The sequence below is a fragment of the Hippoglossus stenolepis genome, chromosome 9 (assembly GCF_022539355.2).
Source record: "Hippoglossus stenolepis isolate QCI-W04-F060 chromosome 9, HSTE1.2, whole genome shotgun sequence".
Taxonomy (NCBI): domain Eukaryota; kingdom Metazoa; phylum Chordata; class Actinopteri; order Pleuronectiformes; family Pleuronectidae; genus Hippoglossus; species Hippoglossus stenolepis.
The window spans coordinates 11,546,090-11,564,617 of record NC_061491.1 but is presented as its reverse complement, the minus strand read 5'-3'; the positions used below and the strand labels follow the sequence as shown (position 1 = coordinate 11,564,617).

Here is an 18,528-nt window from a genome sequence, read left to right as displayed (position 1 = left end):
CCTCCGCGGTGTCATCAGTTAGCGGAGCCGGGCTCGATAGCCCAGGCAGCTCTACGAGAGCAGCGATTAGACGTCTCTCTGATTCTCAGCCCCAGCAGAGTTCACTCAAAGGTAAGCCAGTAGTTTACATCCTCAGAGACACTCTCCCTTTGTTCTCCACCGTCTTCTGTTTTGCAAATACTCTATCTATTCAATGCGACTGGCCTGGAGCGGGAGTTTCATGTCGTCTCTTGAAAATATAATAATAAAAATATGTGTTTAAAAAAGAACTAATTCTGCCCCCCACCCAAGTACTCTATAGGTGTCACCTCCTTGTTTCCTGTCTACCGCTGACCAGTAGCTGCGACAGAGACGCCCAGTCAGCTGCAGGGTGCGCTCCAGCCGCCTGGCGTCTGAGGTTTGGTCCCAGTGGGCCGTTTTGCTGTGATCACAGCAGGCAGTGGGAGGTTAATCCCAAGAGAATGCAGGCTCAATATCCCCCGCCTCCAGCCTGCACCTAGGAGCCTCACATCCCCTCCTGTATAATGGCCCGACGGAGCTTTGTGGTCTGCGGCCGACACCTACCTAGATTTCACTTCTGCTCAAAGCTCTCAGATTATAATGGCATTCTTAACGTCGTTTAGCCGCCATTACAGAGAACAACAGAGCTCACAGCTGACCTCTCACCTGTTTTCCAGTGATATCATTTAAGTAGATAAAACAATTGGAGTCTTTTTGAGCCCTCCAAAATATAGACAATGACCTGTTATTATTGATAGATTTGATTAGCAAATGTAAATTTCATCATTGCTCTACATGAAGTTTCCGCGTTAGCATTAATGATAAACACTAATATTGTTGGAAAATATGTGCCTTACGGTATCCAGCTATGAGAATTATCACCATTTTGACATACATGCAGTTTTGTTCGAGCCCTGATAAATGATTTCAGATGGCAGAATATGCATCTGTTTTTCCCTGGAGTCTTTCGCACATATCTGTGTGTAATTAATGTGGATTTTGACAGATGGAGAAAAAAAAAATTCCTTGTAAGAGAGAAGGGTACATGCCACAATGTGTGAAGTGCAAGCACGGAGGGAGCTTCTTGTATTATTTGCTGCCTGTGCCAGCTGGACCAGCCAGACTCTTACAGGTAGAAATTCATGCACTGAGAAATCATTGAAATTCAGTCCCCTGCTATAAATAGGCCACGATTTCCTTGTTGCAGTTATAAAATAAATGTGCTTAATGTTGTTCTAAATTTGGCTTTAGGAGAACTAAGCCTGTCCTATACAGTGAGCCTCTTTTTACGGTAACTTTCGTGAAATATCCAATAAAGTGTTATTTCTTTCAGTGATAATTGTGACTGGAGGTCATTTTCAATTTAAATGCTTAAATTGCCTTTGCGTATTTGTGTGCATGCATGTGTGTATGTGCTGTTGTTTGAAACCATGCTATTTCTTAATGCATCAGGGTCTGACTTAAATATTAGTGTAACTACATTATCACAGTGTCTTTGCCTGGTAGCAAACATGTACAAATGAGGATTACAACTCTTGAGAAGGCAACAGGTCATGGTTGGTAAGCTGCCTGGGGGGGTCACTGATATAGAGTCACTTTTGACAGGCTGTGGAGGAGGCTCTATTGTTGCTGGTGTGTCTGTGTGTTACCTGCAGGCACTATCACTGAGACTACAGTATTATCCTATTATTAGGCTTAGTTGTTTACGCTTATTACTGCTTGTCAGGTAGGCAGAGAATCCTTCTGGAAATGAGCATCTGCAGAAAAATACGACTACTTTATCTCATTCAAGTACATCGGCTTAATTTTCGGAGGCCTTTAAGAACGTCTTGATAGGACACAACAAACAGAAATTTAAGGTGTATGTTTGCATGGGAGCGTTTGATTCTATGACGTGCTTCTCTGTACCACACACAGCGTTGTTTGGCAGTCAGTGAGAGAATTAAAGAAATGCAACATCTGTTTTATATGTGTTAAAGCTGATAACATTATGGTCTCCAGTTGTAAGTATATACAGTACGAGGACATCGCGGATTGAAACAGCCTCGATTAATGTCTCTGTTTGTAGAGGAAGTGAACAAAATAAAAAAAGCCCATCATATGGTCCGGCAGATTTTGGGCACGGGCCCAGGGATGACAAATGTGCTCTTGCAATAATTCAATCTGCTCTCATAATTCTCTAACTTTTAGGGACAGACCGTAGGAACATTTCTCCGGCAATTAAGCCGCCAAGTCAACGTCAAGTAGCTGTGATCAAGCGTTAGTTAAGATGCTTTTTCTCTCACTTTATCTATTGACAGATTGAGGGGTATAAAGATACTGGGTAAGTGGCAGAAAGTTACTGTGAATATGTTAACGAGACGAGTTGGTATCGGATCCAAAACACTGTCATTTTCATTGGTGTCACAGTTATTATATTAAGTTTAGGGAATAATGGAGAGGAAACAGCTGTAGTATTTCTGTAAGAACAAGTGCATTGCAGTTTGTGATTAAGATACTGTATTTAATGTGTTTGAACAGTTTCATTCCATGTTTTCTATTACAATATTATCTTCTGTTTATTTCTTTCTAACGTTTTAACGTTTCAGCCTCCAGAGCTGAAGTAAAACTGTTATGATCATGTGTCAACCCATTAAAAAAGCAAAACCACTCTTCGGATATCAACTGGGTCTGTGAGCTTCCTGTGCTCAACTGAAAACAAGCGACTAAAAAAACAAACCACACATTTAATGAATAGAATAAAATTCACATTTTGCAGCATTCTAAGTATTCTAAGTAAAAGCTAAGGAAGCAAAGTGAAGCATGTGCTTTTGAAGTATTGAAACGAGGTATTGTTAACTGCAGGGATGGCTGTCGAGCCTTGGGGCAAAAACGCACATGGCTGCACTTAAAAAGCGAAAGGGATCAGGTACCGCTCTTCCTGGATCTGCCTCTGGGCCAATCACAGTGTGTGTAGTAAAGCTGTTTTTATCTGTATTAAATATAATTATATATATGAATCTTATGTTTGCAGAAAAAGACGTATGTTCTGGTGATGGTGGATCCCGATGCTCCGAGCCGCGCTGGTCCAACATCTGCATACTGGCGGCACTGGCTGGTCGTGGACGTACAGGTACAGTAAAAGTCTGCAGTAACCTCTGCTCTTAGTTTAAAGCAGCCTTGTGTGTTTTGGTGATGGTGACACGGACGGCATTTCTTATTGGATTATAGGAACTCATATGCTACAAATTTATGAAGTAGTGATTTTTTTTTTTCTCCTCTTGAAAATTGTGCATTTTCATAATCTTGGGGTCTCACTTGGCATGTCTCGTGTTTACATCTGCACTGGGGCCGATTGCAAGGCTGAAAAATTATGAATGGTTTTTAAGCCTAACTTGGTGAAGAAAAGATGCCAAGTTCAAAAAATGTTAATTTTTCATATCATGTATCTTGTGCAATAAATGCCTGTGACAAAAGTGTGGGAGTAAGTCTTTCTAAATGGCTGTGAAAGTTTGCAAGGCCCTGTCAGCAGCAATTTCCCTCTGCTGCGGAGAGCCTGGGACGTGTCAATGCAGGCGTGTGAGACTGAGATTGAGGAGAGCAGCATGCGAGGCGCACACTCTTTCTCCCATAGAGCTCCAGTCCCTCAGCTCCCCCTCCAGTGGAGAGATCTTGGCAGAGTGTCCTCCCTTCATCTGTTCCCCCAGGCAGAGCAGCTCCCCCAATGATCCACACTTCTCCATATTTTACACCCCCGAAATGGGCACGGCTCCGATCCCCTTATTTCTCTTCATATTTCTCTCCTTTTCATCCGTTCGTTTGTGTGTTTTCACATTCTTGCATTCTAACGCCAAATGCGTGTTGAGTTGTTGATTGCCTCAAATATTTGGAGGTTTGCAGACATTTTCTAATCCCGCGGGAACTGGGAGATCAACCCAATAGATTAAGACTAGTGGTCTTAAAAACAAGCACACAAAGACGCTTCGCCGATGTATCACTGCTCCCGTTTCATTTCATAAGGCGTTGTCGTACACTAAGTGAATGCCACATCGATTTCAAAGATCCAAATGTGATGTATCTGGGATGTAGATTTGAGTGAGTCTACAATAGGCGTAAATTCAGGATTTTGTGATTTAGCTCGTCTGGGCTGCACTTAAAGAGATGATTTATGCAGCCATTTACCTTAAAGAAGCTGTGAATAGTTACCTCATATCACTCACAAACATCACTGATATATATATAAAAGTAATTTCCACTTTATAAAATTTCATCGGGCATCACCTTTGCTTCTTATTTTTAAGCCCATAAAGTCTGTCTGGCCGCGTGACCGGCTGTGAATAAACAAATGTCTTTCAAGTGCTCAGACAGACCACATTCACTCCAGCTATTCAATTGCCTGTCACTTGTGTGGGTGTTGACCTGCGCTGCCCATAAAGGGATTGGCCAATGTGATGGGATGTTTCTCTGATTGTGACTGGTGGTTGGTCAGAAGGGTTAATGAGCCTTTTGAGTGATGCCAACCGATAGTGGGAGGTGTTTAATTGAGCAGGGTGGATAGGTGACATCACACAACCTCAGTTTTGTTCCTTTTTTTTTTTTCAAGAGTCTATGTGCATGTATTGGATTTTGTTTCGGTGCAGTTGTGATTTTGACAGCAATGTAGGTCAGTTTATGAATTCAGGGGTTCATATGAAACGCAGCAAAAAAGACAGCTAGTGATTAAATCTCTTTTAGTCTGTTCCATCTTTATAAGATAAAGAGTGAAGTTCTCGATGACAACATGTTTGGCATTTAAATAGATCTTTTCTGGCAATGTGTTTGATGATTGTTTTGTAAAGCAAAGTATCTTTTTTAGCTGAAGTCAGAGGTCATGCCTTCAAATGTCAAGTGGATCAGCGTTTCGATCCTCGACAGCGCGGGCCTCAGCCGCCACTTTCTTTTCATACATATATATTCATTAGTCCAAGGTCGTCCAGTCTTGCCCCAGTTTGTGGATGTTTCCATAATTAGTGTGTGTTCTTTATCCGTAGCCGCAGCGATGAAGGCTGAAGATTTCTTTAAATTCAGCTGAGAGAGAGGGAGTGGGGTCAAGCTGGACAGAGCAACGCTGCACCCCTAGATTTACTCCTGAGGTCTCATTAGAGAGGCGGTGGTAACAAAACAAGGACACACCTCGTGTATTACTGAGACATCACTCACCTTGATTTGAGCTGTTATCGTCACGTACCCAAACATGTGCAGAGGATCTCCTCACCGTGTGTCTGCCAAACCTAAACCCTCTTGACAACAGAGAGAGGAATCTGATGTCTGTTACCACATAATGTACAGTGTTCATGTTCCAACAGTATTTATCCACATCTACAGTGTATAGAGCCCCATAAGAAGCAGACTTATAAGCATTAGAAACATTTTGTGTTAAACATGATAAGTTCTTCTGTGTGGCTAATCATGAAGTTTAAGTTTAAGAAAGAGCTCTGCTGTGGCAGATTTGAGGTTGAAGCACTTTGGACAGAAGACAGAACATTTTGTTTGCATTTTCATATTTAAGGAGTTATGGTCTCGTCTGAAAAATCTGCCCTTAAAGCTTTCAGGCTGGCTGGACAAACTGAGCAACAGATGGAAAAGGATGTAAGGCTTTTAGACAAAAAAAAAGAATTGACAGACCATAGAGAAGATGTAAAATGTCCCTCTACTTTGAGAATAAAATTAACAGGATATACGAGGGGAAAGCACAATATCAACTAGCAATAGATGGTATTTAGATTTCTATAATTTAAAAAAAATTACGTAATAAATTATTTTACAATTTAATGAATTTACATGTGTTTTTTTAAAGTCGCTCAACTGGCCTGAACTGAGCTCAGTTGGTGGTTAATGCTAAACTAGGCTAGTTCCCAGTTCAGCAGATTTTATTCTCCCAGCTTTTGTCTTATTGATGTTGGATGAACAAAACAAAAAAGTGAGTTTAGCTGAGTGGTTATTTTATGAGCAAGATATAACTATAACTGGCCCTCTGTCTTTGGCCATTTAGTTTAGTTTGTAGCTGTTCTAAATATATATATATATATATTTATATTTATATGACATAAACATAATTATATGTTTAAAAAATGTCAAAAAGTCATTCTCTGGTCTTAATGTAAATTTTTCGAATTTTGGCTTTGAGTGACTCAAATGATTTTCCCCTCTGCACCAGTATTTTTGGTGTCATATAAGTTTGTGTGGGCAGGTTTTTTGTGTGTGTATGACACAATAAATAATGTAACTTACTAAGTGTGCGAGACAGTCATATTTTAATGTTTATGTCAGGTGTCACATCTTTAATTCAACCGGCTGCACCACTCACCGCATCATTACTTTTGACGACCAAGAACAATTTAATCCAGCAGTAAAAAGTGTAAACTGTGTGGGTATCTCGTCTTCTCCCACCAGCTGTCCACTTTCTTTTAGTGCTCACATTATTAGATGCTGTATATGCATTTCCACTGCAACTGCCCATTTTCAATGACCCTTCAAGCTACAGAAACAGCAATTTAGAATCTTCTGCAACTCTCTGTTTTACATCAATTATGGACAATTACCAAAATAACCATCAACAGATTGTTGTCTCGCTCTCGAAGTCGAATTCCAGATTGCGAGCCCCTCCCTCCCTCCCGCCGCTCTCCCAGAGTCTGAATCAATGCAGATGTTCCGGTTTGGTCTCGCAGCGATAATTACTGTAACAAGCAAATCATTAGTATCCGAATAGAGGCAGCTTACATAAATGCAGCACTGGGTGTTACTTTCACTTGTTAATACTTATTCTCTCATTATAGTTTCGGCAGTTTGAAAGTCAACATGATGCAACGTGAACTTGCAAAACAGTTGCTACAGTTAATGCTCTTTTCTGCTCTGAGAAAAGCCAAGGTATTCATTATCTCTGTAAAATCCCATTTAAACAGAGACGTGTAGCCTTAGGTTTTTATGGATTTTTTTCTTACTTTTTATAATGTGTGAAGTTTCTCTGCTGAGGGTTTGTCTCCGTGAAAGGTATTAGCTGTCTGACAAACTTGCCCCAACCCTAATATTATGCAGAGGAGTTCGTATTAGAATAATTAGTGGACTTCTCTTTGCGCAAATCATTTATTTTTTTCAAGCATAAAACTATCTCTTGTCTTGACCCATTGTAACCTGTTCATGCTTTGGCGTGTCTCCATGCTGTCCTTCCTCTTCCAGATTCCCTTCAAAAAGGTCAGGTGACATCGCGTGTTTGTTAATGTTCTCTCTTTGGCGTTGAACTGGGGGCCAGTTGGACCGTTCGCTGTGGTCATTATTATGGCGCACAAGGGATATGCATGCTTTAACATCCATCTCTGCTGTAGCGGCTCCCGGAGGAGGACAGAGCTTGTGTTCTGCTGCTGGTCAGGCAAATACAAACAGTGAAGTATTGTGAGTGTGTCAGACCAGCTGGCTTTGTGTTTGCAAATTCTGTGGCCTGCAGAGATCGTCTGCTCCACACCTCAAGATGTCCTTTAGCTGCAAACTATTAGGCGTGTTAGTCCTTACAGTATTCATTCACTCAAAAAACGGATAACAATTGTGTCGTTTTGTGGCTGATCCACCTTTTTTTCAATCAAATTGTTTGTACAGCTTTAATTTTTAATGAGGAAATACTGTAGTGTAACAATAGTTCATGTCGTTGAGGAATAACATACAACAGGTTGTGGCGATTTCTCTCATAATACGAGTGATTAAAATACAAAGTCACACCCAGTTAATCCTTAAATGTGCAGCCAGAACAGCAGTACAGCACGTCCTGAGTGACTCGAGTGTATGTCTTGATCTTGTAAACTTACACTTCATGTCAAAGTTTAGCAGTATTTCACTATCGAGTGTTTGAAATTGCATTTTTTTCTCTTTCTGTGCTAAAGTCTTAGTTTGTTTTAGCAAAATACCAATATTCAATATTGCAAATAAACATACATAATTGCATTGTTCTTTATCCTGTAATTATCCCTACTGTGGCATGTAATGATATAAGCGTCTATTTTTGACAGACAGCTGCCCCCATATGGAAGCCAAAACAATTTCCCAAAGGCCAGGCGAACCATAGCTAGCTTCATTGTGAGAACAAAGAGCCATTGGTATTATTCATAATTAAACTCTTATTGTGTACTCTGCTGAATATTTCCATTCTTCTGCCTCTCTCCTGCTCACTCTCTTTTCCCCTCGCGCTACTTTGCACCTCGTGCAGGGAACATCTGTCTGGCGTCAGAGTGGAGCCTGGCTGTGCAGATTGGAGCAGGTAGAGGAGCACATTGTAGCCCAGCTAATGATGAGAGTGTCTGCCCTCTCTCTTGGAGGAGATGCAAGCTGCTGCTTCACGCTCGCTCACTCCACTCATACGCCCAGGGAAACAGATTTCCAAACATATGCAGTATGTTTTTAATCCAGTTGAGCACTTCATTTCCCAGCAAACACAAATAACCTTACGGGACATCCATATCTTATGACAAGGGGGTGGGCGCAAAGGAATTGAACAATTTTCCTTTTTAATGTGATTTTTATTTTTTTCCTCCAAAGTTGCTAAACATGCTCATAACCCAGGTTAACAGTTTGCTTGTTTATGGTTTCACAAACTTTTACACAGAGCTGCCTCCTGGCTCCAAGTCACATGAAGCAACTTTACCCAATCTAAACTCCACTCTGTGCACCTGTTGTCATCCTTTGTTTAAACTTTAACTGACGGCATAAACACATGTTCTTTGAGTGAAGTGCCTTAAAGAATTTCAACAGATTGTTGGCATTAATATATGTATCGGGCGTTAAGTATAACAGGTGCTGTTTATATGATTAAAAGTGATAGAAGAATTTAAAGAATGCTTCAGGTACTTTAGTTTCCTGACTTGTCAGTAAACAGCTTGAATACTGTATTTTCTGTTTTATACTTAATATTTCAGCTTGAATTAGTTTGACCGTTAGAAAGTTTACATGCAGGTCATTCATCTTTTTTCATAACTACCGAAACCTCCCCTGGTACAAGTCAACAATAGTCCTTAACATGGACGCGCAGCTGGAGGTGCTTAACATTTAGAGCAGTGCTCATCCTGCTGTCAGCCAGACAAATGTCAGAGGTGCTGCTACATCGAGTTCAGCTTGTGGAAGTCATTCCCCCATTAAACCTCGACAGACTCTCCTCACACTCTGCTATACTCATGTTTTTTGTTATTTTTTTATCAGCCCTGGCTCAGATCAAGTGTAATGGAAACATGAACAAGCTTATATCTTCTTCTTTTTCTTTATATTGGCAGTCTAGATGCTGATGCTGCATCCTTTCCGGCACAACATAGCAGCAATAGCTGTCACGGAGGCTGGTCGCCTCTGTCGATAACTTCTACGACTCTTTTGTCATCTCTTCCACAAATTCTATCAGTCTGCGCTTAAGCAGCGACCTAAAATCGACCATTCACCGTCGAGTTTGAAAGAGGGACAGTAAAAAAAAAGTGTATCCACCATAACGTTGACACTGGTTTCCACTCTGCTTTTTTCTGTTGTGTGTTATGTTTCCCAGTCCAGACACATTGGCTTCCATTGAGACTCTCCTCTACTGGCAATGAGAAAAGAGACAATCTCCTTTTTAGTGAGTTAACCAATTTTTTAAGAACCTGCGTATACTCGCAAATTTTGGTGAAAAGAGGTATTAGAGAGCTGTACTTTGTTGGGGGACAAACCAACTTCATACCTGACCTTGCTGTAACTGTGACTGTCCCTATCGCTCTGTCACATCTGGACCTTCTGGCCTTGTGTACAAACTCCCTGTAATAATCCCATCACGTTTTTCTTTTATCTGATCTTATCTCCCAGCTTATTAACAAACAGATTCTTCTTCAGTGTGGGTTGCTGCTCTCACTGTTCTCTGCCACCTAAAGGGAGAATTACATAAGAATCCTCCGCTCAGTTGTCAGCTCCATCCCCCGTCCACATACAACACACACAAACACACAAACACACAAACACACACACACACACACACACACACACACACACACACACACACACACACACACACACGCTGATAACCTACCAAGCCTCTTGCTATCTCTATAACAACTGACCTCCCTGCTCTGGTTGCCGTGGTGAGATGATTGAGGAGGTTTCACTGCATGAAGAACGTGAGCTGCGATGGTGGACGCTGTTTGTGCAGCGAGGGAATAATCATCCATAAATTAGAGTTTTTACATGTTGCCTAATGTTTCTTTATTTTCTAGGAAACACATTTCTATTGACTTCACCACATGGATTTAGTCTCTTTCCATCTATTCCATGTTTATTTCATTTAAGTAGGCCTATACTATGTGTCAGCGTGCACACTGTCCTGGATATATCACGATCACTCTCCAAGAAAAGAAGGACAACCTGGAAAGCCCTCTTTGATCCAGTCTGTCACACTACAGCCTAGTAGAGAAAAAAAAGCATATTGGACCCGCTCCATGCAAATGCAGTTTATAAAAAACAGTAGCAATGCACACATAAAGGCGCTTCTTTTAATATGTGCCCCCTTTCTTCACACCCACGACCATTGTGTATAAAATCCTGTTTTTCCTGAAAAGATTTCTAGTCGCAGCCGCAGACAATGTTCCCCCACACAAGCTGTCGTCTTTGTCATACCCCCCCTCCCTTCCCCGCCACTCCACTTCAGTCAGTAAAGCAGGATCTCTGGCAGTCGGCCCTATGTGCGAATTTGTGTTTCAGGGTACAGGTGGGGGGTTTGCCGGAGTCTGCCTACCTGTTCCCGGGGTCAATCTTGACAGACATGCAGAAAAAAAGGAGAAGTTCGAAAACCGAAGGAGGGAAAAAGGGGCGGGTAAATGAACAAATGTCAGGGTCAGTGGGGGGTTGCTGTGGCCGCCGCTGTGGAAAATGCTTCCTCATAGGGGTGTCTCCTGATAGGGTACGGTAAAGGGGAGTGAGGCATGCTGATAAAAACAACTCACTAACAATTATGCTCACCTAAAATAGCCCCTATTTAAGTATATAGCATGCATGCCAGTTAATTGTACACAAAAACAAAGACTTCACAAAAGACCTCCTGCAGCCAATGTATTTTCTTGTATTTTGGCATCATAATTAACTGTGACAGCTATGAATGCAAAGTTGGCAGATATTATAGTGGCCTGTCTAACTCTACATACTGATTATGATTGTTTGGATTCCAAAAGTTGTTCTGAACTATAAGAATAGAAAATTGCAGTATAGTTCATATCGTATAACAAACAAATACCTAGAGCTGGTATGGCAGCATAGATCATCTTTAATATAATAAATCCGGGATAAGAAAATAATCCAAAATATGAAAATTAGATCAAATATAATAATAATAATAAAACACATAAAGCTGGAATCTGTCATGAATATAGAAATATTTAGTCCATCATAGTTACCATGGCTTCAGGATGTTTGATAATTATCTGTCAATGTAGATAGAAATTGTAGAACAAATCCTGGCTCTATTTTACTGATATGATATTCTGCCTATTTTTGTGAATACTGCGAGTACTTGTCAAACATTGTACAGGAGGATGAGTCCATTCTGTGCATTTCACAGCCCATATCTGTTTCTAACCAGGCAGTTGACTACATGTGATTTAAGGACAGCGTTCCTGATATTCTCAGGAGATTATGATTTTTATAATGACAAACAAAAAGCCACTGTCGATGCTGTACGTTCAGTAGAAGACGATGTTGCACTTGAATAATTTCCTCTGAATTGTTCTCGAGATTTGTTCAACTTGCTCTTATTGATATGCTGTAGGACTAACAACCATAAAATCTACTAAGACCTCTGATCTGTACTATTGACCATTATCATAGCCAAGAGGTTTGTTACAATGTGGTATTTTTATGCTACAGTTGGTGTGAAACCTGTTTACATTCCAGGGTGCTGTAGTTCACTTCTCTCCGCAGCTCAGTCGGATTCCAAAGCACTGTATAGATTTCTTTCAGCTGATGAAATTAAAAAGACAGCAGTGTGTGTGTGGTGTGCCTTCCAGCAACGCGATTTGCCTGCGAGTTCACGATACGGGTTGAGAGGGGAGTTCCTTTGGGGGGGATTAAATAGCTCCCTCTCTTCCTTCCCTCCTCCCCTGCCCTCCATACTTGCAGAACATAAACAGCTTGCAGGGCTGTACAGTACTTGTACAACATGTTTGCCACAGTGCTGCTCACAGGTAACAATAAGCCAAGGTCAGAGGTTAAGAGGGATTGTGGAGCGCGAATTCTTGTGTGTTCCTCTGGCAAACATTGTGCACAGGAAACAGTGCCGATAGGATCACTGGGAGAAAGAAAGTGTGAGAGACAGGGAGAGCGAGTTGGCTCGGTAGAGAGGGGGTATTAGAAAGAAAAAAATGAGGGTCAGTTTCACTAAGACATGTTATACTGGTTTATATGGCGAGGACAGTCTTAGGTGGGTCTGCAAGGTTAGGACGGACAGAGGTTGGTTAATAGGTTATAATAGCCTTAGCCAAGTATATAAGGTTTGGACTATCTTAAATGTGTCTATAAGATGAGGACAGTCAAAGATGGATAAATAAGGTTAGGGCGGTCTAGAGGGGGTTTATACGTAGGACACGTATTGGTAGGTCAGGTAGGTCTTAAGGCTAGGACAGTCTTTGTTGGGTCTATAAAGTTAGGAGAGTCTTTAGTTGGTATAGATGTAAGAGCAGTCTTAGAGATATCTATAATGTTAGGATAGCCCTAGACATATTTATAAGGTTAGGACAGTCTTTAGTTGGTATAGAGGTTAGGACAGTCTTTGACATATCTATAAGGTTAGGACAGTCAGATATACCTATAAGGTTAGGACAGTCAGATATATCTATCAGGTTAGGATAGTCTAAAACTTATCTATGAGGTTAGGACATTCTTGGATGGGTCTATAGGGTGAGGACTGTTGAAGATTGGTTTATAGGTTAGGACAGCCTAGGTTTTGGACAGTCTTGTGTTGATTTATAGGTTAGGATAGTCTTAGATTGATTTATAGGTTTAGGCAGTCTTAGTTTGGTAGGGCAGCCTTATTTTGGTTTATAGGGCCTATAGGATTAGGACAGACTTAGACGGGCCTGTAAGACTAGGACAGTCTTAGTCTTACAGGCCCGATAGTTAGGTTCATAGGTTAAGACAACTGTACAAAACATAAGACTGACATTAATCTTAAAAGGTTAAGATTGTTGCAATTGCACTTGCTTACACACACAGACTGTGCTTAAAAAAAATGACAGCATCTGTTTATCCAAGCTGCTTAAAAGGACCCATGTTTTGATTCCTGTTCATATAAAGAACAAAATCAATTCATAAGATGATGATATGCTTATTCGTGGATTCAAAATCCTAAACTAACTAGAAACAATAGCTGAAAAATATATGTAAATGGCTAAAAAGTAAATTTGCCTCAAAAATTGTATCTGCATAAATTAGCAGAAAATGAAAAAATTATAGTTTATTACTGTACTTGTGTAAATGGACTTAGTTGCATTCCATCACTACTTAAATGTCTTATCACCAACAAAAAGGGAGTTGTTGGAGATTTTCAGAAATTAATAGAAATCTATTTGCATTTTTGTACAATTTTCTCCTAATTCTTTAAGGATTTCCATTTTCCTAGATTTACCAAACAACAAATTTCCCCTCAGATTCTCAAAATGTACACAGTTTGGAGCAACTGAAGAACTTGCATGTCCATCTGAACTCTGACGGCTGGTTAGGTATAAGCTATGATTTAAAGTCTATCTTTGTAAAACCAGATTTCCACATCTGTCAGGCTCTTTGAATGGGAAAGAGATTATCCATTTAATCTCTTAATCATACACACTGCACACATTGTTGATGCTGCACCTTAAACCTCTGTCCTGATCGGATCTATCTCAGCCACCTTTTGTGATTATTCTCTCTAACCCACCGACTAATTCAGGTTAGCGCTGGCACTGTTACACAGGTTCCACTCCGGCTGTCAGTGTATTAAACCCTTGGTGCCCTGTTAAAATGAAATCCAGACCAGCGGTGCATAAAATGGAATGTGAAAATATGTAGATTTTAAAACACAGCTTTTTAAAACCCCTCATTCCCACAAATGCATCCACAATGAGGACAGTTGTTTCATAACATGAATGAGGTTACTGTACATTTTTGCGCAGTATATGTTCCCCCAAAAGTAGGAATTAATAATGAAGATGCTTTTTGGCCTGAAATTGCTATTCAAACAATTATGTACTTAGTTTCTTCCAACAAATGCATTCCACATTATTGTTTTGCCTCATAGCAAAGCACCCAAAAGACTAAAACCTTTCATTCCAGCAAAGGCCGCTATTGGTCACCGTCAATAAAAGCATAAAAGCATTTATTTCCCACGTTTGTCAAATTAACAGCATACTCCATCTCCCATAGGACTTGTAAGGTTCATTAACCTTTCTGTGAAGTGGGACAGGTTTCCAGCAGTTACCATAACCTCTGCCTCGCTCCTGCCTCAATTATAATAGAAGAATTAAACATCCAGCGATTCAAAACAGTAATGCTGCCTCTTAAATCCCTTTGTACCAGCTCTCAGTTGTTAATGACTAAAGACACTGAATGAACTATAGAGTTATCAACAGATAGAACAGTGGACGGAAACAAATCAAATGGCTACTCCTAACAGCAGGATTTATGGACTGTACGTGCACTGTTTTTGTCTAATGGGCAGAATTTACTGTTTCTAAAACTATTATTTTGTCTTTTAACTCATACTGGGTCTCTATAATTAACACAACGTTGGATTAATAAAACTTAAACTATTGCTATTTATTGGGAACATTTGTTAAATCAATGTGGAAACAGTTGTTTTAATTTATTGCTGTAAATTTCAGGATATTTCACTGAAATGTTCCGATCTTGCTGCTTGCTACATCACCAACCTCCCAAAGTTAAAACAAGAAAACTAACTGACCTTGGACTAATTAGCTGGTCAATTACACGCCTGTTGATCGCTTTTAATTTCTTCATAATTAGATTAATTGTGTGGGCAAAGAGTTCGTTGTCTTGTCCACCTACTCCTACTCCTCCTCCATCCTCCTCCTCTCGCTCTCACCTCTTCTCCTCCTCCTCACCCATGCCCGGGCCCACAAGGTTTCGATACTCAATTTATTTTGTGTCAGCGTTCACACCTCAAAAACTATTTTAATTCCGGGCCTTTGACTGTTTAATCAGCTTAATCTCGCTCTTTCTCTCCCGCCCCCTTACATCTCCCCCGTCCCTTCATGTGTTAATCAAAATCCAGGCACATGCCCGGATATATTTGTGGGCACGCAGCTCTATTATCATCCATCCATTTACTATCTCCATGGAGGCCTCATGTTTGTGTGTGTGTCTTCTGATGCTACTTGTAGGCAAGCTCTGGCTGGGATTTTCCAGTGCCACCCCCGGCAGTGGGAAGCCCTGTATGGGGACATGTCAGCGCCTTGTTTGCTCGTGCTGATGAAGCTGGGGGTGGGGCGAGTGGGCAGCCTTGTTCAGGTTCCAGGATTCCCTTCAAATGAGTCAGCCAGCCCCCACTCAAACAGACTGTTACCTTGGGAACTCAGGCTAGGGCTTCCCTCAACAGTACTTAAGTAGAGACTCATCAGCACCCATACTCTCTCTCACACACACACACACACACACACACAGGAGCTGTAAGGGAAGCAGCACTCAGGTTGGTTGAAATTATCTTGTTAACACGCTCTCACTTTGGCCTGTGCTCTGCCCTGTTAGGCCCAATCTGCTCCGTAAGGATGACCGACCCGGCACGGCCACTTTGTCATTTGTAATGTATGCAAATTAGACTTAATAGATGGATGTGATAATGAGTTTTTGGTGGCTAGTTTCTTAAGTGATTTGAGTAATAGTGTGCTTTCTTGCTAATGAGCCTGACAGAGGGAGTGTAGGTTCAGTGCATCACAGCGTGTTGGGTAAAGTCAGTGATGGCTGGAGTTCACTTAATAACTGGACTGTTTGTGTTTCCAACTCTTCATTTGGACCGCTTCATTACCAAAGCCAAATGAGTTTCTTTACTAAAGCCATTAGTCCAGCAGGCTATTGTTAAGTGGGTTAATTTGTTGATGCACTGAAGCGGATCAAGGGTGACTCCCCCGCTGGCTTTCACGCTGTCTGACTGCGCCAATCCAACCCGCTCAGCTGATCACCACCAACCATTCACCCCAGACCTGAACCCATTAGGTTTTTACACAACGCATGCTCAAATACCATTAAGACTTGAGTGAAAACTGATTATCAGGCTGCTGATGATTTTATTACTTATTTATTTATATTTGATTGAAAAGTGAAATGCACCTAACACAGTGTTATTTATTGTATGTAGTAATCATTGTGATTTATTGGTATTCTTATATTTTTTGTTTTATGATGAGGTTGGATGGTGTATTTTGCAAAACCGAAAAAAAAAAATCTTCCATATGCTTTTAGTGCCATACATACCAGCAACCACGGACATATATCAGCTGCTCAACTGTAAGTCAAGCTTGCTCGTTGTAAGATACAGGCTGGCATTTCTCCAAAGTCACACAGCATTGAGTTGTGCCGAATGGTCGGCACTGTTCAGACCTGATGCTAATATTTGTCTCGTGTGATCCGATCTCAAGTGGACAGCTCTAAGCACAGGTATGAACACACCCAAGATGCATTGACGATACACTTCTTATCCAATCAGAGCACATTCTTTTAGCTGTGTGAACGCAATGCATTCTGGGCCACAATGAAAGGCCGCCTTCTCAGCTACAGCCTCTGACCTGCTACAGTTTCATAATTAACCAAAAAATATGTTCACACTTCTCAGCGTTTCTCATACGGTGTTAGGGTGTTGATGTGCTGTAAACAAAATCACATGATCTCCGCAGCAGAGTTAATACGTCACTTCCTGCCTCTGCCTGCTGCACCCGGCTGCACCACCCCTCACCTGAATAATGCAGAGGATTTGTTGCTGTTGTGAAAATGTCTGTCAGACTGGTTAAAAACAACATGATTTGGTCTATGCAAACAGAAATGATATTAGCAATTTTTTGCATATAGGCCAGGGAATTGAGGTCTGATCACATGTCGTTGTGCCAGGTGTGAACAGATGTACCTGGAGCTGTCCACTTGTGATGACATCACCTGAGATGGATGTTGAGACCTGATTTGGGCCTCTGGGTGGCTTGAACTATCTGAGAGGCAACAGTTAGCAACAGTTAACCAGCTAACTGTGACATATAGGCTAATGATGAGCATTTAAGGAGCAGCAGAGAGGTTTCAGTGGAGGAATGTGGTGCACCTGTGTTTGCAGTTAAAACGATGGAGCCATTTTTCAGAAAAGCACAAAGGAGGTCTACGATGTCTGTGACACTGCAGGTTGTCTCCACAGAGAGACGTGGCCAGGTCACCAGTTCAGCTCACTTTCACATTGCCCAGGTGACCGTTGTGGACCAAGATAACTAGGTTGCACGCTTGTCTGCAGCTGTATGCAGTCTTTACACATCATAACAGCTCATGTCAAACCTGCCAGAAGTTGACAAGTTCTTCTGAGATCTTTGAAGGTCAACTAGAAAAGTTGGGAAACCACAGGGACCTGCTCCAGCTGGGAGTATAGGAGAGACACTGAATTTGGAAGGAGCCTCGCAGACCAGTAATGAATCCTTAGTGGCCTGTGGCCTGAGCATGATGTGGCAGCAAGAGCTGAAGAGTGTGGCTCTTCCATTCAATGTCTGACCACCAAATCCACTTGCTTAATTATGCTTGCTTACCTCCAGCGTAGGGGCGGATGCAGGGGTGGGACAAGGGGGGCAGCTGAAATATGATTGGCCTCTGAAGTGCCCCTGTCCTGTGAGCAATCTTTTTTATTAAATGAACTGATCCCTTACTAACAATACTTACAATAAATATGACAATTTGTTAAGGATTTTTTTGTGGCTGAACAAGGAACAATTTTCAAAATAGATTCACTGATGCATGGCTGTGCTCAAAGCTACAGCAAACACGGAGTAACTTAAATGTGCACCTTACTGAATCAGGAATTGTGCATGGATGTTGGACATATAATTGGCCCCTCTGCGTAAATTGTGGTGCCTGATTTAGAAAAATACTATTTCCACCACTGCTCCAGAGTCTGTTGAAGGTTAGCAGAGACTATGTCCTTCAGTTTTAGGAGGGGTGGCACAGGTATGGTACAATGGAGTGTGCAGCTCAGGCAGCAATTTTGTGTCTGAACCTGAACCGAGCAAAGTGTTTTCCCTGATTAGTGGCACATACCGTGTAAAAAGTATATAGTCCATCCAATATGACTTAATCTAATCAGATTTGTCAGATAAAGTCAAAAGTGAGGTGATCTTGCTGGTTTCTTTTCACTTATTGGACATGAGACTCTTGTCACCACTGATGATTTTAAGTGTCAAATTAATCCCTGTAACAGAAGAGAAATTCAATGTTTTCCCTTCATCAACATAACTTGAGTCTCCCAGTCTCCAAGTAGCATGTTTATCTCCTCCAAAGAATAACAGTGTTTAACCTGTA

At 41.2% G+C, this 18,528-nt stretch overlaps 1 protein-coding gene across 1 annotated transcript in view; it reads left to right on the top strand.

Annotated features, from left to right (window-relative positions):
* Nucleotides 1-18,528, top strand: part of LOC118115497 (phosphatidylethanolamine-binding protein 4) — a 52,712-nt gene that overhangs the window by 20,299 nt on the left and 13,885 nt on the right. The window contains exon 4 of the mRNA XM_035166677.2: nucleotides 3,014-3,112. Within this exon, the coding sequence (XP_035022568.2) occupies nucleotides 3,014-3,112 (99 nt within the window). The remainder of the gene's footprint in view (nucleotides 1-3,013; nucleotides 3,113-18,528) is intronic.